The sequence below is a fragment of the Acromyrmex echinatior genome, chromosome 4 (genome assembly GCF_024713525.1).
Source record: "Acromyrmex echinatior isolate Ae372 chromosome 4, ASM2471352v2, whole genome shotgun sequence".
Classification (NCBI taxonomy): Eukaryota; Metazoa; Arthropoda; class Insecta; order Hymenoptera; family Formicidae; genus Acromyrmex; species Acromyrmex echinatior.
The window spans coordinates 13,025,277-13,048,546 of record NC_141855.1 but is presented as its reverse complement, the minus strand read 5'-3'; the positions used below and the strand labels follow the sequence as shown (position 1 = coordinate 13,048,546).

Here is a 23,270-nt window from a genome sequence, read left to right as displayed (position 1 = left end):
CGCAACCACTAATCCATTTCCTGCGTCAACGTCTCGCGTACGTCTTTCTAGATGTGCTGTACCACACGCACGAATCAAGTACATCAACCGAGCCGTCACCAATTTCTGAGAGAAAGACTTTCCCGAGGCTCGAAAAGCAACGGTAGGAACATCAGTAGCGCCAGATTCGCATATTACATTGAGAGAAAAGTTTTTGAATTTGTAATATTATTAGCACATCATGAAATAGAGTTTTCTTACTTATAAATAATACTAGACTAGGGCTCTTTTTTTAAATTATGTATGTTTATATGTATAAACGCGACAGTAAGATTTATACTTATTATATTAATCCTGAATCAGATATATCATTCATTACATTAATTAATTTGTAAAAACGATTTGGTACGACCTACTCGAATAAGTTTTAATTTCTTCCAAGAGTTTTTTTCTTTCAGTGTACTTGAACGACAACCTATTTTCGCAGGAGTCGCGGCGCGATCGACGTCGCGATCGACGGTCGCATTCCCGGTATCCTGCGACCGGTGCTGAAGCTATCGGAGTCCGGAGTGCATTCGTGCTCGCGAGGAGCGTCGCCGAGTCGTCCGGTGCGTCCTGGTTCCTACGACAGACTGGAGAAGGAGCCGTTGAGCACCAGGAAATCCGTCGAATCGCTCTGTCTCCTAGAGGAGCCGATGGGCACGTTCAGAATGATGAGGAGGGACGACGATTGGGGCAGCGAGCTGTCTACGTTGGAATTGAAGCCACCGAGCGGCTTCACCGACGTCCACGAAACCAGTGAGGCCGAGTGTGATATCGACATGAAGCTGAAGTTACACAGGAAACGACCGAGCGGTCTCCACTCAAACAACTCACTCTCCAAATCGCCCAAGGATTTCACTATCACCGTCTAAGTGTTTTAATCAAATATCGAAACCAAAATGAAATTTAAAGGAAGCCAAAGAAGCGAAAGATTTAAATAAGCGAAGTATTGCCAAAGCATGAGTGTTATTAAGTCAAGTAAGTTACGATTTACGCCATTGAGGTTCTTGCGATTACCAACGTCGCTCTACGAATCTAGATCTCTGGATGTTCGTCTTTTGGAGTGACTACTCTGTCAAAGACTTCGTTTACAAATAAAAACTTATTTTTCTAAAAAAAAGAGGAAGGGGTTAGTTGCACCTTCATTTATTCCCATAATCCCATAGTCAAATAATAATATAATATCATAAACAATTCATATATTTAATCATTCTAATTATTCGTTATAATTATATTATCATACTTAAACAATACTTACTTGCAAATCTTGCATCGGACGGATATATTTAGGTTCAATTCAATCAAGAGGAATCGTTCATCGTCGTCAACGTTTTGTTATCGTAGGCAAATTCTTCTAAAAGTTGATTAGCAACAAAAAACTGTACATAGATTTAAGTAAAAAGTATATTGATATATATAATTATATTCGGCTACACCAGATATTGGAAAGAAGTGAAAAAAAGAGCATTTCTACGTTATCCAAAATGCTACGAGGAAATAAAAAAAATGCATTTTTCTTGTTTAGTTATATAACAGTATCTCCCTCATATTCTATTCCATTGTCATATAAAAAAATATTGTTATTTTATATTATTCAATTGATTATCAATTGGAAAAAAATTTCTTTTTTAAGTATAAAAATGAGAATAATTTTCAGAAATATCTTCACATGATTTTTATAACCACTATAGTTGACTAAATCTTCATGTGATTAATGAAATGAGAATTTTTAATTAAATTAGTACTGTCAATAATAATTTATTTCAACATAAAAGCTAATAAAAAAAAAAAGAAATGATCGCACAGATAATTATTAAGAAATCGAATGGTGAAAATAAGATGTTTATAATAATGAGTGCATCGTAGTGAATTTAATTATCACGTTTGCAATAGCGTTTTAAATCTCGTGTGTACAATGCTAGAAATTGGTCCGAGACCTCGAATGAAGAAAGAATTGACCAATCGCAATAGTCATGTAATCGTCAAATTGTTCAAATGTGATGTTGTTAATTTTTTTCTCTATCCGAGATCTCGGATCAATTTCTAGCATCGTGAATATCGGGCTTTAGGAAGCAACTAAATTCAGATCGATGCTCATGAAGGCCTATGATGACTCGCTGGTAAGAGTGAAGCTGATTTGACCATTTGCAAATTTCTCGCAAACTATTTATTAGACGTATATGTTCTTAAGCACGGACAATTCTTCTCGAATGAAGCGTACAGTTAAAAAAACGAGTAATACTATCGCACATAATGACTGATATCGCAATCATTATATCCGTTTAAACCTCTCTAAAATTTCTCTGTCTTTTGTTTCTTTTTTTTTCTTTACGTTTTCGTTGAGATACGTACTGTACGTCGAGTAATAGAGTTTGATGGAGACCGCATTAGACCAGCATTTGTATTCTTCGCGGCTCATTGACGCGTGTCGTTTGCCGCTCAATGATTTATAATTAACGATGAGCCACACGTCGCGACAAGGATGACTCGCGTGACGTCGTAGGAACAGAGAAACAAAGCTTTTTTGATTTTTATATTCGCGCTTTAACATGTCACGCGGCTCATCCTCTTTTTCTCGGCGCGAAAATGATCTCTTTCACTCCCGAGCGACGGTCAGAGAATCGATTTGTTAAAAATTCTATCGAAGGCAGTGCGGTCGCTATGCTCGGAGATTTAACTCTTTCGCTACTGGTATAAGATCACCGGTTTCTTCATGAAGTAATGCCAGCGATTGCAGCCCATTTAGATGCCTGCAAATGCATTATTTTCATGCATTTTAGGAGATAATAATATAGTCTTTTCATTTATATACAAACGAAAATACATTTCGGATTAATTATTATAATTGCATGATATTTGCATTTCTCGTGCATTTTCAGAAGATAATAAATACTTACAGATCACCCCTCTTATTTATACAGACAGAAATACATCGATTAATAATTGCTTGATTTCTCTTGCGCCCACTTGTGTGATTGCAGTATTTAATTGCTAAATCACTAAATCTGATGAACTTTTACATTTCCAGCGTAGAAGGAAAGTTTTTAGTTGAATTTTAATTTATTCTAAAAATCGAATACGTCGAAACAAAAAAAAAATACGCCGTCAAAATCTTCTTCAGATGCCATAGCGAAAGAGTTAAGGAAAAGGAGAAAGGAAGGAATGTTCTCGTAGGTACTTGTTTGGCAGTCTTGACTGTCATTTTACGTATTGGCTTCGCATAATTTTTCTCGTCGTACTCGTCGGATATTAATTGGGCATGGCGCGGATTCGTGATACCCGATTGTTTCTCGGGACCCTCCCCTAAAACTTTCCTACTGCTACAATTTTACGTTAGCCGACCTCGGTGTATCAGCAGGATCGATCGTGAATGCACGTTAAACATCGTGAATATACGTATAAACAGCTTTTCCCTCTTTTTACAATTACCGTAGGCCGTAATGCTTACGTTTGGATTGTGGGGAGAGAATTAGCCCCCGTCGTATGTTCTCTGCGCGGCGATTTGTTACAACCCAGATAGCAATTCAAGGAACACACGAAAGTCAAGAAAAAAATTATTAATTAATTTAAATGACTTTATTTCTCAATGTCAATAAAGAGTCAAATTTTGTAGCCAAAAATTATCATTTTGACTTCATCATGACGTCAACATAAAGTCATTTTAACTTTCTCTTGACTTGGCGCATTCCTTGAGAAGCTGACATTATTTGTCGTCGTTTTGACACAATGACGAAAAATAATGTCAGCTTGCTATCTGGGATATAATAATTATAAAATTATAAATCGTGGCAAAACTTATGTACGAAACAATCGAATGTGCTCGAGTGTGATTTTTCACGGTTGTCTATTGAAGTTTCGATAGGCATTCGACATATACATCCTCTGTTAAAACACATCCATTTCTATATATATATATAATATATATATATATATATATTTCTTTCTCTCGCTGGATATACGTATTTTATGTAAGTAACAAACTCTCTAAACGACTGCGCGCTAACGAGATCCGCGCAATCCCGATTCGCTCTTCCGTGCTTTTTCACTTAATAAAATACACATATGCACATACGCGTACGTATATATATCACATAAAACCAACTCGGAACGAGACCGTTCGCTTTTCTTCCACGTGTGGTCCGCGCGAATACTACAGTTACAATCGCAGTCTTTATTATACCGAAGATGTAAAAAGAAATCCGACGAACGTGCTAGAGCTCGACCATCCCTTCACGATTACTTTATCATGCGACATTCGAAATTATCCACGATTAATATCGGCGAATCATCTCTCTCTCTCTCTCTCTCTCTCTCTCTCTTTCTCGCAGAAGAGCTCGTTTCGAAATGGGATTAACAAGAAGGAAAATGATTGCCCCTTTCCCGTCAGCAAATAGCCGTTTTATAGTCATCCGGCAGACGAATGACAGGAAAACGCAGTTCAATCGTTATCTTTCTCGTCTCGATCGTGGCGTAGCGGATGACGAAGGAAGGAAAGAGATAGAAATGAAATCAAAAGAGCCAGGGGAGCTAGATGCGAACTAACGGTGTGAAAACGAACGAGACAATGTGTGTGTGCGTCATCTTACAAATATTATGTTGACTAGAGTCTACATTATCTATACACACCACCTATTTTATCATCGACGAATTATACGCGGGCGGCCGCACACGCCCCACCGGATCGTCCCTTCATATCTCACGGCCACTCATACCTCATTAGACGTCTATTTTTCTCTTATCCATTTAGGTACGTACACATATAATCGTGTAATATCGTAAAATACAGTATAGATCGCATCTGTGCACGTACGCGACGAGGTATCGCTCTCTGTACAAATCGCCCGCGGAATTTACGAGCATCGTTTTCTCATTCTATCTCTCATTCTATGGCATCGTCTCGTTGAATCCGATTTAAAGACGGGGCGATTCCTCGCCACGTCCGCACAATTCATCTTACTCTCCGATCGCCATTCATATCATAAATATTTATATATATATATATATATATTTTTTTTTTCTTCTCGAATATTAGCGCGACGAGTTGTGTTCGTGTGAGCTGTCCGTCACTCAGGTGTGCATCTACCACTTCGGCGTGTACATGTATGTATGTGTAAACGTGTATGTGAGTATGTATACAATAATATCGCTTCTCGCTTCCGTTCCTTTCGGTGACTTAAGTTATTACGGCGTTAACTAAAAGACACGTTCTTTACATACATAGTAATCTCTAGTTAAACGATAAGTCAATAGGTTTTGTTCGTACGAATTGGTAATCAATCGAGACTCCCCATGGTTAATCAGATTACACACATCGATCAACGGGTATATTTATCACTTCCGGTGGACAATCCCTATCTCGAAGATTGATCTGTTCGGTCCTTTCTGGAAATGCGCTTGCATTATTCGCATTGCAAGCCTCACATAATTCGGGCGCTACCTCAAGCTTCTTGAAAGAGTATATCCCATGTAGGATTTTACAATCGGCCCAGTGCTGGGCCATTACTGGTTGCCATCGTTCAGGTACTGGTTAAGTATTGGATGATAACTTGGGCCCAGTATTGCTGGCAGGTGGTACTAGCCCAGTCATTTTAGCCAATCATTTATCAGTAATGGCCCAGTATTGGTTGACAGAACCTTGGTCAGTTAACAATCGTAGCGTTGGCTAAATGTTAGTTTCGTTGTAACTGTTGGCGACCCTATATGGGTAATTCTTGTGCGAAAGAAACAGCGATACACCCGATGCTGTTTCCTTCCGCTGAAGATTTCTGTTTTCTCGCTTTCGTGAACTCGGGATTTTCATTCTAATTTTTGCTGAACGACAATCAGTCTTATATGGGCGTTTTTAATCATGATGCAACTCCAGGTATCAACGATAAAGCGATTTTCTTTCTAACGAGCCTATGTGTACCATTCCCGAGTAGCTGATCACAGTGAGCTGACCAAATAGAACGTATAGAGTCACTATTCTCTTTCTTTTCACGCGTATTTTCCGACTTCGGCATTTTGTACTCGTTGCCTCTGCTCTCTCCCTTTCGTCCAGCGATTCTACGTCGTCCGAAGGCGATTAGGGCGGACAATTATATCGGTTTTCGATTATGTACGCACTCGCGTATGACGAAATGAACCTGACGCGATTCGTGAGGAACTATATTTTTTCTTTATCTGTATTTTATCTTTCGTTTCCGTTCTGTGACGCGAAAATCCGAGTCGACTTGATAACGTTATCGATTAAGAATCACGGAAGAACGCCATTCGATAGTATTGACTGATATTTGTCGCGATTATTATTAAAACGGTGTCGTTACTTAATTATAATATAGTTTCGGCAAGTTGAAACGAACTGATTTTGAGTCTTCTGCACTCAATTGTTCATTGTTAACTTAAATGAGTAGTCTTTCAAAAAAGTAGAGACTAATTTGTACTGTACGAGTTAGGCCAAGCGACGGAACGTACACTTCGCAAAGTATCTGCGCTTTTCGACGCACGGTGACGAATAATCGATAAGACACATTTGTAAATCAGTACGGATGCGCAGTGAGTAGTATTTTTACATACAATAAAAACACATTGGCAGATTCATGGAGAGGTCATATTCCCCACCTCCTCTTGAAGTCTTCTTCTTAAAAAAAAATTTATAGCAAAATGTTACATATATTTTGAATATTTCTCAAAAGCTTCATTACAATTTTGATATTCTAAAAATATTTTTTAATTTAAGAAATTCAGATATAAAAAACATAGATTTCATTATATTATACTTTTTGTGCCAATATAATTTAAAATAAAACGTTTTATAAATTATACATTGAAATAATATTTTTTCAAAGTAATAATTTAAATAATAAGTTAATATTCTGTGTTTTTCATATTTGACTTTAAAACAAAATTTCGCTTGTGGCGTGTCAATGGCCTCCCTTTTTGGATCTGCCAATGCAAAAGCAACTACTTTTGCACTCTAACTTATAGATTTTTTTTGTCGTAAGCTTCGCCCTCTACGTAAATTTGGAGACAAACAAAAAAAAATATTATCCTGCAGATATAATGTATACACAATTTTTATAATTTAATTTTCATAGATGTCTCTTTCATCTGGCTAACGTCATCAAAGAGGCTTTACGAATATAAGCTTTATGAAAATATGCAATTAATTATTTGCTTAAATGTCGATTGATTTATAAACAGATTTCTCAACGACGTGATCACTAATGCTTGTCAATACATATAATATAAAAAATACGATAATTTAAAGTACGTTTCGCTTTGCTTTGTTTCATTCTTGGGTATAAAATACAAGTAACAGTAAATTAAAATATCGCGATTGTCATCACCGTAAAAAAATTATATTGCTTTACATTTTTAATTAAAGAGAAAGCGTAAGCCACAGCGCGAGTCGATAATTTGTAGTGTCATTTTCTGGTGTCTTTCAATAAATAATTCCGATGAAGAATTTCGACCTCTGCTTTCTTTGTGAATGTCATCTATAAAAAAAATCCTCTATTTTTTATAGAGAGATCGTGTTCTACGAATAACGTTGCGCGTTAGACATTATCAAAATCGTATAATCTGCTACGAAGTTGTGCGTTCGATATTACTCATTTCCGGATATTTCGCGGACATGAAGTGAATTGAACACGCGATTCGATATTTGCTACATACGTAGTTTTGATTTTCGCGTATCGAGCGGCCTACAGCGCGAAATCACTCGTCCAAACTTAATTTTAATGATTAACGATCACGGTGACTGATACCGGTATCGTCGTTTAAATGGCAGTAGCAAGCACGATAAGCCGTGCATTGTCGTGGCCAATGATCGTTGGCCATAAATCGAAGTGGATGAAAAACGAGAGAGGGCAGACGCTTATAAATGAATTTTCGTTATCATGCGTAACAATCGTGATTCGTATATGCGAAGCATTTCGCTCCGACGATGCACCCCCCACGCATATGTATTGTATAATAGATAAACTAAAAACACGTAGAATAATTGGATACACGTGTATACGTATATGATATATTATATATGTACACACCCATCCGCAGTAATATCGTCCTAATAATTAGGCTATCGTAATGATTCTTTGGCAACTCGGAGCTGTCGGATTTTCGACGTGCGTATATATACACGCGCGCTCGCCTGCACGCACATACGCACATACGCACACACACGCACACACACGCACACAGACACACTAATTTTCTATACATGTACATATATATATATATATATATATATATATAATATTTTATGTAACGTGTATGTGTGTGTATGTGTATATGTGTGTGCGCACCTATACGTATTATGAGTATATGTGCGCGAGCGCGCGCGCGTACGTGTGTTGTGTATATCGATAATTATGCAATATATATATAATATATACAAAATAAGATTAAACAACATAAACTTACGCGACGGACAAGCATCGCCCATCCGGCATGCATCGACGGCATTTTGTCTCTTTGTTTGGCACTGTCCGCTCGCGCGTCGGAAACCGGATTTCCTTACCGAAATTCTTTTTCCCTTCACATTTTTTTTTCGTTTTTTTTTTTAACATTCACGTTAGCTGTATGTACACTAAAAAATTCGCTCGAAGATCCTCCAGCTTTCCCTTGGATGCGAATTATCACCTCCTCTGCGATGCGAGGATCAATCTGTACAAGGAGAAAGAGATTTTTCTTTTACAATATCGCATCGCATTTGCTCGAAAATTCGACGCACGATCGACACTTACCAGATTGTGATTAAATTTCCGGCGTTCGGGAATCTCGATTACAGCGGGGCCGACTTTCGCGAGGGTGCGCTGCAACCGAAGATAGGCCGGCATCATTGCGGCATCATCTTACAGCTGGGCTCCATACTGTCGGAGGGTACACGCATGCTGCCATTTGTGATATAACCATTAGCATCGACCATTACGGAGACGCCGGATGGTGGATGATTATGATAACTAATGTTTCTCTGCGACACCACCATGCTTTTTTCCGACGGTACTACATGATCGTTGCTGCCGCCGTGGGAGGAGAGGCAGGGTTCGCTCCCACGACTGCTGGACGATTCGATTGGGTGATCCACGCGTATAGGAATGCTATAGTCGGACAAGTATTCGGAACTGACTTCTACGGTCGCGTATTCGCGAATGACGGATGACTTGGATGGATAATCTATCGGCATATGTTGAATCGACGAGGCCGACCTGATCTCGTTCGGGTCATTCAGCGTAGCGACGTGTCCGTTCGCCATGGCGTACAGATCGGGCTCCGCGCGGCCTTTCGTAGACAGCATGGACTCGAGACACTGGTACAGCAATATGTAATCCTCCTGTGAATGATAAATAATTTGCGAAAATAAATTTTCTCTTTTAATACGATTAAAATTACGCAAAGAGATATTCTAACTTGATGGAAGACTTACCTTCGATCGGAAAACGCCGGGACGCTTCATGTAAAGCAGCTTCGCGAACATGTAGATATCGGCACTTTGCTCGAATTCCAATTGCTTGTTTAACGTAGTCAGCAGAACAAAGAGTGCAGCCTCGACTCCGCCGTACCTAAAATGTATATCGATATAAAATAACGAAATGTTTATAGGTTGAATAAAAAATCACCACTAAGAAATTAGTTCCAATTATTGCGCTTGATTCTCATTGCCAGTGTACTTCTCTTTGTTTATTTTTGATATGAAATATATTCGCTTAAATAATTAAATGTCACAGTGAATTAGAAATGAAATGCACCTGTCCATTACAACGATAGGACCGTTCTGATAATCTCGATGAAAGTCCTGGATGATGCTGACGAAGGTCTTCGGATTATTATTATGCGGCCATAAACCGCTTTGATTCGACGGCGCTTGAACGATTCTGGCGCTGAGCTCATAATCATCCTGTAACGATCGAACCGCCACTTCTAGCAAGATCGTCCCGTTCACGGTCTCCTTTGTACCGCAGAGTCGTACTCGGAACGTCTCGGATTCGAGATCCTTCCCTTCGAAGGGCCAAAACTCCGGATACTCCTCCTGTCGGATAACATTCTTTATTACAAAATCTTGTTACTTTTATTTCTTAAAATAATCCCGTTTTATTCGAGATGTACCTCGTCGCATTGAGTTAACATGACGATAGTCTGCGCATTGTGGTCCCACATCATTTGCCAGAATTCCATTATGGTGTTCTCCATCGGATGTTGCGTTATGATAAACTCCCGATTGCGTTGAAAACCTAAAAGTACCAAATAAATATTTTGTCATCGTTTATAGGAATTTAGACTGTGATTTGATACGAGCAAATCCATGATTAATTACCTGAAACCCATGTCGCGTTTATGTAGTCGCTTCCGTCGACGCCTGGTTTCGGCGTTAGGTGAACGCGCGCATTCTCGATAGGAATAATGTCCATGTTACGATTCTTGTGGACGTTGCACGCTTTGGTGGCGGATACGAGATTGAAGTCCTTAGGTTTCCACGATGTTACCAACTATTGCGACGAACAATTAGATTAGATGATTTCATGTTCGGACAATGGCAATTCCAAGGATAAATCAGTTATCAGTACCTTGTATTGAGCTTCGATGTTGTTCCACGCGTCAGTCTTGTTATTCGATGGACACAGCATATCTTGAATATGCTTTATTAAGTTATTGGAGTCGATGTTGGTCTCGCCGCTCTCGATTGCCTCCTGCAGAGCATCGTGAATAAAGATGTACTGCTCTTCCGTCTGAACCAGGAAGTTTCTCTGAGTACGGATGTGCTTGAGGAAACCGAATACGTTAATCTCGCCCTTGGCTTTAGCTTGCTTCAACATAGCGTCGATCACGATGTACGTTCCGGTACGTCCGACGCCAGCGCTGAAATAAAATAATTTCATATATCAAATAGATAGACCTTTAAAGATAGAAACATTTAATCCTTTAATGTCACACTATACCTTTTGTTACAAGTACAACATACATAAAAATAAACATATTGTAACAATACATTTTTCAATCGAAATGTCAGACATTAAGAAATATAATGCTAACATAAATGTATATATCTTTTCTTTCTTTATTAAGAAAAAATATGTATGACATATAAAATAAAAACAATTCAAGTATGCTACACCAAGAGTGACATTGAAGAGTAAAAAAGGTTTGAAGGGTCGAATTAATGTTTCTGTTGTTTGTTAAAATGCATTTTTCACCTGCAATGAACTACGATAGGTCCAGCCTCGGGCGGATTAGCGTTGGACGATTTGCGAATAAAACTCAAAACGGGTAATGGATGATCGGGCACGCCATGGTCAGGCCAGCTGGTGTAGTGATACTGCCATATAGTGCGCTCGCCCATATTGGTCCCATTTTTCTTCTTCTTGATCTGCTTAAAAATCAAAGAGTTTCTTGTTGAAAGACTTACTCGGTTATTGACTCTTGATTTCGCTATGATACTCTTTTTTTATATTTTTATTCCTCTTTTTGAAGAATGTTTTAAGCGCGTACGTTTTATTTTTAAACATATACCTTTAAATGTCGAATTTGGAGAGTACGGATGGTGTACGTGGCCATAATGTCCTCCCTCACTAAAGTTACTTGAATGTAACCGTACGTTTCAGTCCCTTCCTTGGGCCAATACATATCACATTTCCTCTACAAGTAACAATAATAATCCATAAGTAATTATAATTCAATAAATCACAGATTTCTATGATTGTTACATCAAGCCAAACATTTATGTGTATAAATAATTTATGTATGTAATTGTTTCAACATTTTATTATTTATATATAATTTTTAATTAACATTAAAAAAAAAATATCGACATCAACTTCATACTTACACGACCACGCTCAACAAGATTGGTAATCATTACAACTATTGATACTCGCTGCTCCCAAACCATCCGCCAAAAACCATCGAACGTAGGTGGAAGCGGACCCTGAGTACCGATGTAAGCTCGCGCTCTTTGCCATCCATCGATGTAGTTCGCGTTTACATAATCCTGGCCTTTTTTAGGCGGTCCACCGCCGCAGGAGAGCAATTGCACACGAGTGTGGTCGTCTAATGATAATAACGCAAAGAATGTAGTTAAACCATTTTAGTAAAATTAAGGCAACGCCTTCGCATTCGTATTTCAACTGTAATTTACATAATTATAATTGTTGCTTAATCTAAAAATACAGATTTTAATCGTGCTATACAATTATCCACTTATCAGTCTGGCTCGTGCTAATCAAGCCGAGATATATATATATATATATATATATATATATATATATATATATATATTATCTCATTATAATATTATCTCATTTTAATACAGAGATTATATCGATTGTTCCATTCCGCTGATAATGAAAAGACATTTTCTATTTCGAACGTGTGAATTTCGTAAGGGTGCAGCAGTATTCTTGAACAGTTGAAAATTTTGCTTTTTCTCGAACAAATTTGTCATTATTTGTCTACACAATAAGTCTAAAAAATATAGGAGTGGATTTGATGCTATACAATATTTATATAATCTTCCTGAACAAATTTGTCATTATTTGTCTACACAATAAGTCTAAAAAATGTAGGAACAGATTTGATGCCATACAATATTTATATAAATATCAACGTGATGTGGATTTAACATCCATATTTAAAACCTATAGCATTTATAAATTCACCTTATGTGTTTATATTGATAACACGTTGAGAATTATATAACTATATTTATTACTCATATTTAACAGCCTGGTATTAAGTATGGATATTAAATGGTATTAAATTCACACCCATTTTTTTTAAAGTATATCTTCCGCTTTAAATTCGTCGAAATTAATAACGACACGTGTTAATTTCAGTCCGGTGATATCGATCGTATTGATATACGGGTCAGCGACTAAGGGGTCAGATTGAACTAAAATAAATCAATCGGAGCAAACGGCAAAGACAGTAGCAAGTAGAAGTCGTTAAAGAAAATGAACGTTCGTGGGGAGCGGAAGGTAGTATTACTACAGTATTAATACAGTAGTATTACTGGTTCTATATTAAGATATTTCTATTCGTTTGTAAATAGACATGGGCGGGCGATACATCAATGCTACTTACACGCGAGTATATTCAAGTATCTGTTCTTGGTCTTATTCTCAGCGAACTGGGAATTCTCCACGGTATAATCACCGGTCTCAGACTGTATTAGCTCGTATTCTTTGCTAAAACCGATGTCACCGTCGGCATGAAGACTCGCAACATGCTGAACGAATTGCTGGACGGCCACGGCGGTTCTTTCACCGTCCTGCTCGCTGTTCTCCCATTCTTGAAGAGTGGGAACATTTCGCGGCGGGTAATCCAGGTAGTAGTAGGCAGTGTGGAAGCATTTCCTAAATATCGGTCTAAATAAAAAAAGAAAAACAGGATATTTACTTCTCTCTCTTAAATCTTATTTTTAAAAATTGCTTGAGATTTTAAAGATTTTTTTACACATATATTTTTGTTCAAAACTCTAAGTAAGATTAGAGAATCAATAAAATTAATTGGACTGCAAGTTACGCAAACTATACATCGTAAATTATTAGAGGAGACAAGAATTCCGCGAAACTACACTGAGAAAAAATGTTTATTTGATTAAATTAATTTAGTTCGACATTATTTCTTTCGTTGAAGAATCAATATTTATCAAATATATTTGATTTAAATACATACATTCTTCTCATTGAAAGAAATAAAAACTAAATTAATTTAATTAAATGAACAATTTTTTTTCTTAGTGTATATATCTATCATTTTCTAATTGAAACCACGGAACCTATAAGATCATATAAGGCATAAGGAATACAATGTGACTACTTTATTCTGCTGAGTATTGTCTTCTACTGTCATTTTGATTTTTTAAATAAAAGAAATATAAATATATTATATCTCGCGTATATTCATGTGCGAGAGACGTATACTTATATATCATACTTATTGTTAACCGATTGTCAATATTTTGTATTATCAAGAAAAAAATTATCACAGAAACAATGTTTTCACAAACAGAATTTAAATTTAAAAGTAAATATTCAAAAATTTCCCTGAGTATCGATAAAGATTTCTGATTTTCAGAAACAAAAAATTAAATCTAAAAGTAAAAATACAAAAAAATTTTTCTACCGATGAAAAGTTCTGCCCCATGAAAATCCCCCCCCCCCCTCTCTCTCTCTCTCTCGCTCTTTTTGGTTGGGGTAAAAAACAAATCCTCTGAAAATTCTTAAATTTCAGAAAATATTCTGAAAAAGTTATCTAAATATCTAAATATCTCTTTGAAAAAAGTATCTAGATATATCATCTCCTTTTCCAGAATACATCTTTAGAAGATGCGTAGAAAATCTATCGTCTTTCATGTACATTATTTTTTAAAAACAATTTTCAAGAATAACGTTTGCAATAATAAACAGCATTCCACATAAATTATTCAAGTATCCGTGCTGTAGAGTATGTAATATCAATGAGAAACACGTGTGGGTTGGGCAGATAGCAACGATCAAATATTGATAATATTCCAAAATCAATGCCGATAACACAATCCTTCGTATCACATGGTTAGAGAGAGATTCGCGATTTCCACTTAACAAACTTACAAATTAAGGAAAAATTTCTTCATTTCGATGATACAATCTTGACGATATCCATCATAGACAAGGCCGCCCACAAATCAACGAATACGCTTGCGAAATAAATGACGATTAGGTCGGACCCCGTCCGTGACCCAGAAAATGAGCTTGTCATCAGTCACGGTTGATCCTTTGCACATCGCTCGCGTTACCTCGTCGTTCCTAAACGTCACCCGAGACACTGAATCGCGAGAACTCCGAGTAACTCCGAGAAGCGAGAAAAAGAACGGAATTCGTAGACACGCACCGCACACGCGGTCTCGCTCGCGGCGCGTAAGAGTCTAGCTCGATGCGTGCGGCGTAGCGTCACGCTGCGTTGCTCGACTCCGCTTCGCTCCGCTCCGCACCGCACCACAAGTGGCTCCGGTGACTGTAAGAGCACACTTAGGCCTTGTCACCGCTCGTTATCTCACGATAACACGAGAGAGACGTAAGAGCCAGCGCCGGGATATATTCAAATACGCACCGTAGTACTTTTTCACACGTCATATAGCGTTCCCTAAATTATGTTTGATAAAAATTTGTCTCCAATGAAATTTTTCGGGATTTCAAACGTCTAATAGATCTGTTTGTGCTGCGTGAAATCCTGTCGTGAAGCCCCAAAATATTCCACACATACATTTTGAAGAGAAAGAAAACAAAGATTCTGAGTGCAAAAAGTGCAAGCAATATGAATAAACCTATAGATACGTTCGCGAGGAAAGAGAAAGAGAGAGAGAGAGAGAGAAGACTAATTTAAAAATAATTTTTAGACTTTTACAGGATTAACATAAGTTATATACTTAAATAAATTAAGCATCAAAATTTGATAAAAAAACCTTGATAGAAGTGAATTATAAAAAAAATTTTATTTTTTATTTTAATTTTTGAGATATTCTCTAATACGATATGTAAAATTATTTTATTTATTTTCTTTTATGATATTAAAATGAAATATAGCGTAGTAACTTGACAAATTAAGTACCGTAGAAACTTTTTCCAAGAACGAGGTAATCCGAGGATTATAAATGAGAGAAGATTGCTAGGTCACACAATACCGACTGCAGTGGGAAATCAAGCGGGAATGGGAAAAATGGTTGCGGGTGCGTGCGAAGGTGTGCGTGATTGCACCGCTCGCTCCATGAACTTTCTAATTGCCTATACTTCAAATGCGATTCGCGATCCAGGCACACGTTTACGCTTCAACGTACCAGATATCATCCGGTCGACAATTTCCAGCTAAAAATGACAGAACATTTGTAGCGTTAGATCGGTCGGTGCAGAACGGAAGTGAAACGTCGGCGATGCGAAATAATACTTTGCAAGATCGACCGTAACTGTAAAGCGTAACTCATTGTAGCGAGAGAAAGTAGATCTTTCGTTGTCACTTCTCTGATTTGTGGCTTTTACTCTAACTTTTCGATTGTACTTTGTATCAGCCGCAATAAAGGCGTTATTAATTTTAATATTAATATCAGTTATCTCGACGTATAATAGGCTGTGTTTAACGTATATCATACACTGAGAAAAATTTCTATTTGTAAATGAACGAATCAGAAGATTTTATTTATATCAATCAGAATTCTGGTTATCTCAACTAAAATTATAATAGATTCAACTAGAAAATTTTGATTTGTCCATTTTCAATCAGAATTTCAATTAATGCAACCAGACTTTTTTTCCAATGTAGATTGTTCGGATAAAAGATACAGATCGGAAATTTAAATGACGATACGCAATTGAAAAATTTGTATTAAATTTAACATATTTCACGTTTCCCAAACGATCCATTTAAATTTTTATGTTAATTTAAAATAGAATAAATATGTTGAAAGTAATATAAATACTATGCGAAAAAAATTAATACCATAAATATAATATTGACACTTTGTAAGCAAACTGTGGAAATATATTTTTAACATTTATGATACGTTAAATTAACACATTTTATTCACTTTATTTCAAAACACCTTATTTTTATGTTATCTAAGTTGTACTATTTTAACGATTTTAAGAAATGTTAAATATCAATTTAACATAAACTATTTAAATAAAATAATCACATTATATAAAATTAACTCGAATATATGTTAAAAAATTCAACACAAAATGTTAACAAGGATTTGAGTGAACCGTTTCCAACATAAATATGTTTCTTACTACGTACAAAACAACAGGCAATTTAATACACTCAACGAGGAGGATTCTGATTTGGATTTTTCCTTTTAATGCGCTCATCGACGTGCGACGCGGAAATATATCACCCGGCGCGGTCGGATGCAGCTAAAGTTTCTTCTGTACGCGCTGTGCGTTAAACCGTGACTTACTTCCATAACACGAAGGACGTTATGGCCAGCATCACCGCGAAGCAGGCGCAGACCATACCGGCGATCACACCCGCGCTGAGATCTTTGCTGCTGCGGCGCATCAAGGGCGGTATCTTGTCGCAATCGCGGGTGACCAACACCTTCGTTGGTATGGAGCTGTCACCTCGGATGACCAGGCGATTATCTATTGTGCTCCTGGTGGCTCCCCGTACCACGATCTCGTAAACGGTGTTCACCGTCAGGTTGGGTATAATCGCCTGCAAGCATGAATTCGCAAACACTTATTACATGCGCCATTATTGCATTTTATCTAAACGAAAATCTATTGACGAGATATAAGGTGAAAGTAACAGAAATATAAAACTGTCTTTGCTAGTAACATTATAATCGATAATGAAATACAATTAATTTATAATTATTATATTAGATATAAATGTGATAATTTCTTCTCATTATGTCGCTCCATTATGATTTATTGTTAAATATTAAATTGTAAAACGTTAAATTGTACCCCGCTCTCGAGATGACTTTTGTCGGCCGACAGCTCGATTTCCTCGTAATATCGTCCATTATCCCTTCGATAATTGATGTAGTAGTAATCGATCGAGCCCCAGAAGTTCGCCGGCCTGGCCCAGTGAACGTAAACGGACTCGTGCGATTGGCAAGTTAAATTCAAGATCTGAGGCGCACTCGGTCCAGTTATGTCGGTTCTACGAATGATCTGATCGGATGGCTCGCCCTCGTTCTTCCGCGTATAAGCCTTCACCCAGATCTTGTATTCGGTGTACGGGACTACAACATGGATTCATGAATGACAATTGAGCTAATTCAGTTTCATGAATGAAAGTTAAGAGACTATGTTTTTATGGTGACCGTAATCTGATCGGATCTTAACGAGATTCCCTCAAGCAAAACAGTTTCTTTTCTATCTGTAATTATAATTATCTCGTAACAAATGCATTTACTTGTAAATATATAATGAGAAAAAAAATACGTGCGACACGATAAGAATCCTTCGAGTTTTCGTTATCAATAAGCTAAGTACACCGACCTATCTCTCCGGTCGTCTGCTGTAACGACTATCCGCTGTCGAGTGAAGATTATACATGGTTAATCTCGTGTTATCTGCCGCGTTAAAAAAGGCACAAAGGCCGGATAGCTCATGTCGACCGATGTTAAACATCGTATTCATGCGCGTTAAAATAAAAAGGGTAAATTTAAGCATGAACGCTTATTCAGTATCCGCTATTCATTCACATAATTTAGAATAATTTAGAATAATAGAAGATAGAATAATAGACGGTATCTTATAAGTAATCTTATTCGCGTTCAGTCGTATCATTTATGCAACTTGTATACTTACGTAGTTCTTTCAGCATGAATTCGATGTACGTATCGTCGGCGTCCGCAGATTTGTCGGGTATGTGCATCTTAACGTCCGTGTAATTGGAATGCATGTAGTAAACGCGGTAACCGGCGATGACACCGTTGGCGTTCTCAGGCTCTGACCACGAGAGTTCAATGGTGGTGCCCGTGATTCCTCGAGAGGTGAGATTCTCCGGCTTCGTCGGCGCTGGAATGAAGAGAGAAAAAAACGGGATTTAATCTTTCCTCTCTCATCATCGTCCGCAATGTCGCGCTGAGACAAAGTATTCAGAAATATTCAGAAATAGCAAACCTCCCAGTAAAATTCTTATTTCATTCTTTTATTGTCAAATAGAACGCTTCTTCGTACGTGTCGTACGTTATTTACATAGACATAAAGAAATAGACCGGGCATGTGCCGCGCACTTTTCTACGGCACATTTTCTATACGTACACATTGGGTCAAATAGAAACGGAAAAGAGAATACGAGACATTGGATCTTATCCTGCTCTTTACTATACGTCGCGTGTTGATAAGAAAAGAATATGACACGATGTTCTCTCACTGTTTCGGTATATTCCGGGATGTACAGTCAACGTGTCGGGTCTATTTCTATACGTTTACGGTTATCCGTTCTCTCTTTCGAGCAGCAGCAGATATCGATACCCAACCCAACTGTATTTTCATTTTTCTAAAGCTCCATTTTCTAGAATAAATAATACGGATAAATAAACGACCGTCCAAGCGTTCATAAGAGAGTTCAAATTTATTGAATATTCATACATCTGCCACGGTATTACCATACGCTGCGCGGTGCGCAGTATAAAACATGCAAATTGATTTGCATTCCATCCTCGGCTGCGTAAAATCATTGACAGTAGATTTGCTTAAACAGCTCATTTCGACATGCTCTAAATAGAACATATAAATGACGCGTAGTAAAAGAGATCGTAAAAGAAATCCTCGAATCTACGCAGAAAGAATGAATTTTTCGCTGAAGGATACAGATTTAAAAATACTTTAGTTGGATCAACAAAATAATTCCGTTGACACGTTAAGCGAAGATGACAATGCTGCAAAAAATTTTAACATTTTAATAACCAGTTTACATGTTTTATACATATATAATTATTTTGATGGTCCAAATAAAATTATTTTCGGATCTATATGTACTCTCCAAAATTGTGTTAAAATAAATCACATTCTGAAGAGATCTTAAAGATTGAAAATTGAGCTATTCTTTTCCAAGAAGAACTGGCTCAATCTGGCTTTTCACTTTTTTAGAGAGAAATTCCACTCCAAAGAGTAGATATAATTTTTAGACATTTCAGAAAAACCATTCTTGTACCAAGTAAAAAAACGAGAATACTTGATGAATCAAAATTAGATTCTTACATTCTAAAAAATGTCAGTGTGGATTTGACGTCCATGCGATGTCTATATAATTTGCACCATGTTAGTGTCAAATTAACAGCAAGATGGTATGGATTTAAAACCCCTGATGTTTATATCCACATCATGATGTGGATTTACCATCATAGATATGTAGATTTAACACCCACGGTGTTAAACCCACACTATGCTGGTGTCAATTTAACACCACAACACAGTAAGAATTATATAGATACGATGTTAAATTCACACCGCTATTTTTGTCGAGTGCAATAAAATTAAGATAAGAATCTTGAAATCTTTTATGCACGATTGTTAAATTATTTTATTCATCGACAATACGGGAGGAAAATCGTCTCCTCTTACTGAATGTTACGCTGAAATTTATTCGGCGGTCGTTTCACGTTGTCATCTCCTGCGTTATTCCGTTTAAAGCTTATCGAATTCGCATTAGATTAACGACGTGTAATAAAACGCAAGGCTGTCGGAGAGCGGGAGAGTTGCCTCTTACAAGCTTTATGAGTTGCGGCGGCAGATGATGTCATATCGAGTCTGTGCCACGTACGGAGACGGGCGGATCGTGTTCTCGTATTACTATCGGGCTGAAAAACGAATACGATTACGGGCCCGTAAAACGCAAGGTCGCGATCGTTTGCACGCGGCGTGGAAAATGATCTATGTCGATACTACTTAGAATCTGCTGATGTTCATTTTCGTCGAAGCCACGTTCCGTAAAACGAATCATTGAGAAATGATCTCATCCCGAGTGAGACCGGAAATAGATTAACGTGCGACAAAGCGTCATAAATCGCGGCCAAACCGATGCACCTCGTTCGCGATCGCGAGAATTGAAGAAAAATACGTCTTTGACGTATCTAAGAATTATCCGTTTCGCCGAAGCAAGGGGTTGAGGAGAACTATGTAGGCGAAAGTGCCTTTATTAGGATAGGTTCCCACTCAGTAACGGTTCACGAGTGAAAGGAACAGCCGATAAGAAACCGCGACGTACCTGTTTCGAGTGCTGCATGCACTTTGATTTGCGCTGCTACAAGTTGCATCGAACTGCAACTATTTCGAATTTCTCGATTTTCATTCGCGAACAGACGGCTTCGATTGACATTCGCTTAATTAACATATTTTAGATGGTTACGGGATTTTTCAGAATTCAATGCAATTTTTTAACACGGAGAAAGGATTATTTTTGCAAATTCTATTAATAATGGAAATAATATTTTTTTACTTTGTAGTTTTATTATCGAAAGAAATAAAAAACAAAGTCGGGGAAATTGAAAACAGTTAAGGAAATGAAGAAAAAGTCTGTCAAATTTTGTGGAAAATTAAAATTCTTACCTTTAAAAAAGTTCAATATGCGTATGTGCATCACACGCATCCTACGCAGTTTTGGAATACTACCAACTTAATAATTAAACGCAAGCAGTGTCAGTAACGTTAATAATAATTTATATTGCTATATTAAATTGCTCTCTCAACAAAATATTTGACCAAACAAGGTAATACAAAAAGATTTCAAAATACTATTGCAAGCATGAGGAAAAATTATGAAATTTTGTCTGGAGAGCAGGGAAAATGGTATTTTAGGATGAGGAATTTGCGACATCCTTGATTGTGCTAATTTTTTTATTTCATAAAAGTAAAAAGAATCTCAAGAATAATTGAGTTCGCAATGACGAGACCCTGACATGCATTCACACTGGATTAGGCTATCGTCCTTGGGTCCTGTCATAAAAATAGAATGTCCGGATAGCACGCACGAGAGATGTAATACGGCGGTTTTACCACTCTTAAAGACAATTCTGAGGACGAGCGTATTTCCATAATATTATACACCGACGACACTTAAGGTCAGTAAGTAATCGTTGCTGTGGCGATGCACGTGCTGTTACGTTGTGCTGCGCATGCAAAAAAAAAAAGATAGATGTGACGTCTGAACTATTTTATATAGATACGAAAACACCTGGTGAATCCTGTCAATATTTTATTATGCTTTTATGTATAGGAAACAATACATTAACCGATTCATCCGCAATTATGGTCAGGCAAATCCCGCGCGCAATAAAAAAAAAAAGTTGCAAAACATCATTTTTCCCCGCAACGTACAAAGTCGGCGTCAATTGCAAAATAAACCAGCGAACGATTCACACTTGTGTCATAACACCGCGGCACGTGTATGCACGCGAGTTGGTGTGCATTTAAAACGTTTGCGCAATCGTTGAGCGTGCATTGTAGGCGAGACGCGAGTTAAGGAGAAGGCGAAGTCGCGGATTGCTTTAAGGCTTAAGGCGTATCGATGCGAGAACGAGACACGCATGTACGTTGCACCGCCGCCGCCGCCGCCGCCGCCGCCGCGTCGGTTGCGTTCCGTGAAATCGAGACGGAACGGGAAATGAGTTAAGCGTCGATTACACGAGTGGACAGTCTTATGCTCGCAAGGTGATTACGAGGTGGCCGTTGCTGCGCGTCGCGTAACGCAATACTCGAGTACATGACATTTCCTAGTGAAACTCGCGCGCGTTTGTTTTCGCCAATTAATTACGCGCTAAACGCGCACGAGATTTTCACTGCTGGATTAATTTACATATTCCAAGCGCGCGGCGCCACGTTTTACTCACGTGAATATAAATTATCGATTTAGAGCTCATTTTCTGTTGCGTTATCGTTAATAATGTATTGTTCGGTTTATCTTAGTGCATCGATCGCTCGATTATTAAGTCGACTGTAATTGAAAACGTGTAAACATAAATAACTTCAATTTCCAGACGTAACATTGGATCGGGTTTACAACGCCTAATTTCGTACGTTGTAATTTCACGCCACGTTGAAGTAGATTTGGATTCGCAGTGGAGTATCGCAACGAGGTCTTATCTGTTAAACGTTATCCTATTCGATCTAACGAAAATGCTGTAAAATAATATACTTTGAAGCACCGCGTTCGATATCGCTTCTTCGTTTCCTCTCTCATTGTGTTTTATTTTTATCGATATATTGTTCATTTGCTGTAACAACATAATTCAAAAATTGTTATTTTCAAGTTGTAATAAAATAACTTAAAGAAAAAAAGAAAAATACAGTATAATTAATTATTACATCGAAACTACATTCCAAAATTATTACAAAATTTTAATGATCCCAAATCATTTTCTAGAAAACTTTGTTTTTTTGAGTTGTGCCGTCAATGCAAATGAGCAATATCGCTCATTACTCGTTGTAATTAATTTCTACTCAGAAACAATTTCTACATGATTTTCTCGAAAATATTATATATTTAATAATTATTTAGAAATTTGGCTAAATATAAATTTGAAAATAACTTTGTCGTATCATCAAAATAATTACGTAAAATATGTATGATAATGAAAACGCTGCAACAAGTTTCAACGTTTTAGCAACCAGTTTGACCGTTCTACATTGAGATTGTCACAAATTTCTCTCCTGTAATTCCACTTCTCCCTGATTTCCAAAATTTCATGATTTCCTTGACTTAAATAATGTTCAAAAATTTTTTTTGTATTTTCGTCCAGATTTGGAAATCGTTAAATATTTTATTAAAAATTCAATTTAACA

General features: G+C 37.3%; 2 protein-coding genes across 10 annotated transcripts in view; one reads left to right on the top strand and one right to left on the bottom strand.

The window, feature by feature from the left end:
* Window positions 1-1,141, top strand: part of LOC105146454 (cell adhesion molecule Dscam2) — a 93,332-nt gene extending 92,191 nt beyond the window's left edge. For 4 of the 5 annotated variants that reach the window (XM_087406018.1, XM_087406017.1, XM_011056733.2 and 1 more), the window contains 2 exons: window positions 52-142; window positions 467-1,141. In XM_087406018.1, coding sequence (XP_087262144.1) covers window positions 52-142; window positions 467-893 — 518 coding nt within the window. In that variant the 3' untranslated portion in view covers window positions 894-1,141. The remainder of the gene's footprint in view (window positions 1-51; window positions 143-466) is intronic. The other variant, XM_087406019.1, reaches the window with a different exon arrangement.
* A 1,032-nt stretch (window positions 1,142-2,173) lies between these two features.
* Window positions 2,174-23,270, bottom strand: part of LOC105146456 (Protein tyrosine phosphatase 99A) — a 343,436-nt gene continuing 322,339 nt past the window's right edge. For 3 of the 5 annotated variants that reach the window (XM_011056736.2, XM_087406023.1, XM_011056734.2), the window contains 14 exons: window positions 18,294-18,503; window positions 17,442-17,722; window positions 16,931-17,187; window positions 13,081-13,364; window positions 11,828-12,048; window positions 11,512-11,637; window positions 11,196-11,371; window positions 10,569-10,860; window positions 10,319-10,490; window positions 10,111-10,235; window positions 9,753-10,033; window positions 9,431-9,566; window positions 8,751-9,337; window positions 2,174-8,670 (listed from right to left, as the gene is read on the bottom strand). In XM_011056736.2, coding sequence (XP_011055038.1) covers window positions 8,843-9,337; window positions 9,431-9,566; window positions 9,753-10,033; window positions 10,111-10,235; window positions 10,319-10,490; window positions 10,569-10,860; window positions 11,196-11,371; window positions 11,512-11,637; window positions 11,828-12,048; window positions 13,081-13,364; window positions 16,931-17,187; window positions 17,442-17,722; window positions 18,294-18,503 — 3,056 coding nt within the window. In that variant the 3' untranslated portion in view covers window positions 2,174-8,670; window positions 8,751-8,842. The remainder of the gene's footprint in view (window positions 8,671-8,750; window positions 9,338-9,430; window positions 9,567-9,752; window positions 10,034-10,110; window positions 10,236-10,318; window positions 10,491-10,568; window positions 10,861-11,195; window positions 11,372-11,511; window positions 11,638-11,827; window positions 12,049-13,080; window positions 13,365-16,930; window positions 17,188-17,441; window positions 17,723-18,293; window positions 18,504-23,270) is intronic. The other 2 variants (XM_011056737.2, XM_011056735.2) reach the window with 2 other exon arrangements.